The sequence below is a fragment of the Sinocyclocheilus grahami genome, unplaced genomic scaffold (assembly GCF_001515645.1).
Source record: "Sinocyclocheilus grahami isolate Dianchi unplaced genomic scaffold, SAMN03320097.WGS_v1.1 scaffold982.1, whole genome shotgun sequence".
Lineage (NCBI taxonomy): Eukaryota > Metazoa > Chordata > Actinopteri > Cypriniformes > Cyprinidae > Sinocyclocheilus > Sinocyclocheilus grahami.
The window spans coordinates 613,409-619,508 of record NW_015506161.1 but is presented as its reverse complement, the minus strand read 5'-3'; the positions used below and the strand labels follow the sequence as shown (position 1 = coordinate 619,508).

The 6,100-nt window shown below is 34.8% G+C and overlaps 1 protein-coding gene across 1 annotated transcript; it reads right to left on the bottom strand.

The window, feature by feature from the left end:
- Nucleotides 1-2,903: 2,903 nt before the first annotated feature.
- On the bottom strand, nucleotides 2,904-6,100 carry LOC107565128 (translocase of inner mitochondrial membrane 17B). Its single transcript, XM_016250339.1, has 6 exons — nucleotides 6,032-6,100; nucleotides 4,746-4,845; nucleotides 4,581-4,644; nucleotides 4,323-4,451; nucleotides 3,816-3,926; nucleotides 2,904-3,007 (listed from the first exon to the last, which is right to left on the bottom strand). Exons 1-6 carry the CDS (start codon nucleotides 6,055-6,057, stop codon nucleotides 2,928-2,930), a joined length of 510 nt encoding a protein of 169 aa, XP_016105825.1. The 5' UTR covers nucleotides 6,058-6,100; the 3' UTR covers nucleotides 2,904-2,927.

The following is a 6,100-nucleotide window of genomic DNA, read 5'->3' as shown; positions in this document are numbered from 1 at the left end:
GCTGTTCTGACTCACAGACTGTAAGTAAGTTTTTTATATTTAAAGGATTTGCCACTGACGATTCTACTGTGAGTTTTATTCAAACGCAAGTTTTGGGCAGTGTAGAGTAGCGCTAGTTGTTTGTCATTTCTCCGATCACAAATGCAGACATGGTTTTATGTTTACGCGGCACGATGCAATGCGTAAAAAGACAGTATAAGTCATTATAATCCGTAATTATGTTTATGTTAAAGGGGTTTAATGTTTTGTTTTTGTCTCGTCGCTCCGGCCGGACAGGGCATCATCACAGTATGGTGAGGGGTGTAACATTTCCGTCACAGGCTTGAGGTATTCGGCCAATCACAACGCACTGGTAGCTGGCCAATCACAGCACACCTCGCTTTTTCAGACCGTTTCAGAAAGGCGGGGCATAAAGGAGAAACAATAATGTACAGTATGTGGAAAATAATGTGTTTTTTAACCTTAAACCACATAAACACATTTCATTACACCAAATACACAAAATAATGTTCTTTTTAGCAGCATCATATGACCCCTTTAAACTATGTACGGGCACTTAACATGTACTTTCTCAGACCTTCCAGCATTTGAGTGTTAACCACACCCATATGATTCTCCTTGTTTTGAGGCATTTAATAAAGCAATAAGCCCCGAGAAGCCGTGGTTTACAGTGAATTTATAACAGCTAAGAGGCATTTTTAGGCACGACGCAAAGCGGAATTTATAACAGCTCTTAGCTGTTATAAATTCACTGTAAACCACAGCTTCACGGGGCTTATTGCTTTTATAAAACACTCATTTCATATATGTAGTAAGGTTTCACAGAATAAAACAGCAAATAAAGTGTAATGATATTAATAAAAACATTATTCTTCCACCAAACAATGTAGTTCCTCAGAAACAGTTGTGGTTCCAACAAAGTGGTGCCGAACAACACTCAGAAGTAAACAAAGGTGTATGTTTGTATTGTAATTTACAACAGCTTCGAACACGGCTCAACCAATCAGAGTCAAGGACCGGAACTATCCGTTTTATAAAATGATTTAAAAAATTTATTTCAATCCATAAAACAATTAAAAATTAACAGTACCTTAAAACTCACTAAAACTTATGACAACATACTTGGATTGACCCCCCATTATTATTATTGTTGTTGTTGTTGTGTTTATTATATGCTGCTTGGATTTATTTTTAATGTGTTTAACAGTGGAATGATGACAATGCCTGTTTGTTATTTGAAGGTTTAATAAAGTAAAAAATAAAAGTGTTTGTGATTAAGGAGCCATATTACTTTCTTGTCTTATATAAAATGTTTTTAAAACTATATAAATAATAATAGCAAATAATAACAATAACAATTAATTGAATGTCAAAATGTCAGTATCAAATGAGTATGTATCATTTGCAAATTAAATTTCGTAAGTTCAGAAGCATTTATTATAAATATATAATTTTTATAGTAAATATATGTGGCCTTTTAACCTTTTAAACTATATTTTTTAGTGAACTGTTGTGTTTTAACTCTAGTAAGCAATAATTTGTAGAACTGAAACTACAAATAAGTACCTAGAATTTCCTTCACCATTTTATTTCTTTATGCTTTATTAAAACCATAAGTTTGAAAAGGTATGTTTTTCAGAAAAATCAAAATGGTGGAAAAATGCGGTTAACAAAATCAGTGTATAGATTCTTGTAGGGCTTGACTCAAGGGTTTAGAGAAGAAGAGAATTTTGACTCCAGCTCTAAAGTGTCCAACGTTATTAACTAAAATGCAAACATACTTATAGTGTCCTAGTGTGTGGGGGTGCCTGAATAATGAGGGGATTTGGAAGTATTCCACCAAGTTGGGGGTTTCCACACCTTATGGTCTCTGAAGTCCAGACATTTTTAGAGCATAAAGAAAATGCAATACAAATACAACAGTGTTCCTGCTCCATTATGAACATCTTATAACATCTTTAAAACAATATACATCTAAGCATCAACCATAAAATACTTTATTGTGACAGGTTACTTACATACTTTTACATAAATATCCTCTTCTTGTTTCTATAGCGTTCCAAAAATAAATAATCCATCAAAAAAAATAAAAAACTACAAGATATTACACAAAGATAGTGATAAAGGGAGTATAGGAAAATAATCAGTACCAAACAGGAGAGACTGAAAATATGCAGAGGATGAATGACTTCAATTTACTTTGGTAGAGAAACATTAAAGTTGAATATAATCTTTAACAATGGTGTCTCTCCTGACTGCACATTGTGTTTTAGAGATAAATTAATTTCATTTTATCAGTAAAAATGGATGACAGGCTATGTAGCTTTAATGAAAAAGAGCCAAAGTCCCTGAAAGATCTCAATTAAAATAACTCAAAAAGAACTAAAGCAAAATCTAAAATAGATCACTGGTGTATCAACAGTCAGGTTCAGGTCATGTATTAGATTAAGACAAACTTTATATAAAATGTACTGCAGCTTTGCATTGCTGTTTGCATAACACTGCATCAGTGATGTAAAAATCAAAAACTGAATTAATTTAAAGTGAACTTTCACAGGAATCAATATTCATGTCTCTGCATGATCTAGTTAGCTATACAGTATATTTGTATTAGTATGAGATGTTCAAACAGGCCAGTATGAACTATAAAAAAATGTAGATTGAGTTCTGCCACAGTATGCGTGATGAAAATCTTTGGGTGACAATATTCCCTTTTCAACATGGCAAAATACAAGTGTATATTACAATTTATACATAATACAAATGGCATACTGCTTTCCCCTGAGTGGCCATCTAATAGAGGATGAGGGGTTCAGGAGGATCCCCTGTCTAAAAGGGGGACTGTAAATTATGATAAGGGTCCTAAACTTCTAACAATCCTCTCTTTTTCAGTCTATAATATTACAGTTACCACTGCAACAGTGATTTTACTGATACTGTCCATATCCGCGTTTCTCTTGGCCTTCTTTTGGAGGAAGTTGACTCGGGTCCTCCACAAAAGGACTCGCTGTAGAGGAAGAGAAGATGCAGATAGTGAATGCCTCTAAAGCAGCTTCAACAAAACAAAGTGCAAAACAAAACTAAAGGTAATACAATTTTTACAATGTGATACATATATGTTTGGAGCCCTGCACAGAACATGTGGGGAAAAACAAGATATTGTAGCCTCAAATTATTAATTTGTTCTCTAATTTTAGATAAATGTGGCCACGTCAAACTATTTAGTTCTCATTTTATCATTTTAAGGTAAATTGTGACCATGTTGTACTAATTCGATTTCTTGTTTTTGGTAAATTGTTGCCACGTACTAATTTGTTTTCGGTCAATTGTTGCCACACTGTACTAATATTTGTTCTCTCGTTTTTGGTAAATGGTTGCCACACTGTACTAATTTCTTTTCTCATTTTAGGTAAACCACGGTCACATTACTAATTCATTTGCTTGTTTTAGGCCACATTGTATTGATTTTTTGGACTTTGGTAAATTGTCATGCTGTAATAATTAGTTTCCTTGTTTTATGTAAATTGTGGCCACGTTGTACTAGTTAATTCAAGGCCACGATCTATTTTTTCTTCTGCATGTCATGCATGGATAGTTCACCTAAAACTAAACACATCTCTTTATATTGTTTGAAACCTAATTCATTTCCTTTTTGTCAAAGAAAATAGGAATGAGTTTTAGACATTCTTTGTATTTCCCAAAAAAAGAAAAATCATAGAAATTTCGAGCAAAACTAATTTGCATTGTTGTGTGAACAGTTCCTATCAAGTTAATCAACTCTCCGAATCATCCAAACCATGACAAATGTAACTCACGATTCTGAAACTGCTGTGCTGTGTATCTTGTAAGAAGTATCCCAAACCCCTCGATCAGGGCAAGCAGGATCCCCCCCATCATTGCAGAGCCCACCATGGCTAGCGGACCACCTGAAAAACAAACAAAGCAAATGATTCATGCCTTTTCAGTCTGCAAAATCATGATCCAATTGTAATTTGAAGACCAAAGATTAATGCTGCATATACTAATACATAATACTACAGATCATCAGATGATTATTTCCAGTAGGTTGTTATAACTCCAGTGTCTAAATTTTTGGCCTAATTTGTAGTCTGGACAAGTCAATGCTACAATAGTTGCCGAAAGTCAGTCTGCAGATTTGTGCCGATTAGTGTATGATGCTTTTCTCCGTAACTATTTACAAAGTTGACAAGATGACTGTATGAATAAAATCTGATAAATGCTGTGTTGTGTATTCCAGCCTTATTGTCTAACATTATGGAATAATACTGATAAAAGAACAATGACTATAATGCTAAATGCACTGCGAGCAGCCAGTATAGCTCCAGTCATGGCTCCACTGGTGATGGAGTTCCAAGGGTCTTCTTTACCCCGCAAACGCACAAGACCACAGTCTATGGTGGAAAAGAGGCCACCCCATACAGCAAAACTACCTGCAGGAGAAACAGAGCCATGCCACTATTGAAAGTGAATCACTGATATACAAAATGCCAAAACTGTTCATACGCAACAGTTTTATACAACACGATAAACAAACACAAGAAACGATTCTGCAACATCACCTCCAATTTGTGGTGCTCTTACTCTCACAGCATTTGCGCTCCCCCTAAGCCTGTGTCGAACCCCCTGTAGTAACAGAGCGTTTATTATTAGTAAATGTATAGGAATGTGTATTAGTAATAGTAATAAATAAGCTCAGTTGTTTTGTTGGTGACAGTGAAGCTTACCACAGGTGCGTTTCGAAAGCCTTTAACAGACTGGAACACCCCTCCTCCAATGGCCCCCATGGTAAATGCACCGCCACAGTCATCAACTATCCTCCATGGACTACAAAAATATGAAATAAAAGAGCTATATTTTTAAGTCATTATACCTATACGGCCTACTTTTCATATTTGATGCTTTACCTTCTAAGACCTCGAAATGATCAAAACTTTGCTGAAAAACCTGTTGTACACAACCTACTACATGCCTTACTATATCAAAGTGTATATCGTTTAGCAAGTAAAAGGCCTTTTAGTATAATTTTTAAAACGTCCACCATCTGGTTCATGTGTCTTTTTGCTGTGAAATGTAAGAATAACTTCTACATTGTTAGTAATATTTCAAGATAAACACTTACTGGACTTAATCAAATTAGGTTTACTTGATTATCTTTACCGAATGTTTTTAGAAAAATCATGTTACAATTAATGAGCGAATATGATCCGTCAGACTTGTACATCTCTGGATCATCATCGTATAAGCCCCAATGATTAAAACTACAGGGCTTTGCCCAAAAACTAAGCATTTAAACGTCATCTTACTAAGATATATTGTTGGGAGATATAGAGTGGTAATTGATATTTATGCAAGTAGACTGCTTTAGCCTACTGTTATAAATATTTCACTGATTTACAAACCATCAGAATTTCATCTTACTTTTTGGCCATAAATATTAGTATCTGCAACAAATATGGTATATATATATATATATATATATATATATATATATATATATATATATATATATATATATATATATACGCCATATAAACCAAATATGATACAAAACATAAAACACAATTGCAAACATTTTTGAAGATTTTCTTTTATATTTTGTCTAATGGTTCAATAAACTTTTCTATTGAATTTAATTTTTTTCATTTTTCTGACTGTATTATTGTCATATGTCAAGCTTTACTGGGATAATTCTTTTAAACATGCCAGCTTGATAGTAAACAAGGAGTTCAAGCTGCCAGTGAAGTAACACGGAGAGTTTATTATGCCCCTTCACTTCTGAGCACTGCAGCGAGATGAGATCCCACATGATAACATGTTTATCAAACCCTCGCTGTAATAATATGTCAACAGTGTGTGACTGTAACAGCAGCTACTTTAGTGAATGACAGCGGAGAAATAAATCGACACCGTCACGAACGCAAAGGAGAACACAAACTGCTTCAAATAGCAACTGTTTCTGTCGCGAGCTGAAGTGCGGAGCGCTCAGAAGTGAAGAGAGCTTGTACTTTACCAGGGCTCACGCGCGTATTCCTCCATGATAACCTGCCGACCTCAGAGCGCCTGCGCAGATTCCCCGCGA

Excerpts from the sequence above, each read along its gene's own strand:
- LOC107565128 (XM_016250339.1), bottom strand. The coding sequence starts at position 6,057 with ATGGAGGAATACGCGCGTGAGCCCTG. Across the intron at positions 4,452-4,580 it reads AAGAGCACCACAAATTGGAG|GTAGTTTTGCTGTATGGGGT; the intron begins GTGATGTTGCAG and ends TTTCTCCTGCAG. Across the intron at positions 3,008-3,815 it reads AGCACAGCAGTTTCAGAATC|CGAGTCCTTTTGTGGAGGAC; the intron begins GTGAGTTACATT and ends CTTCCTCTACAG.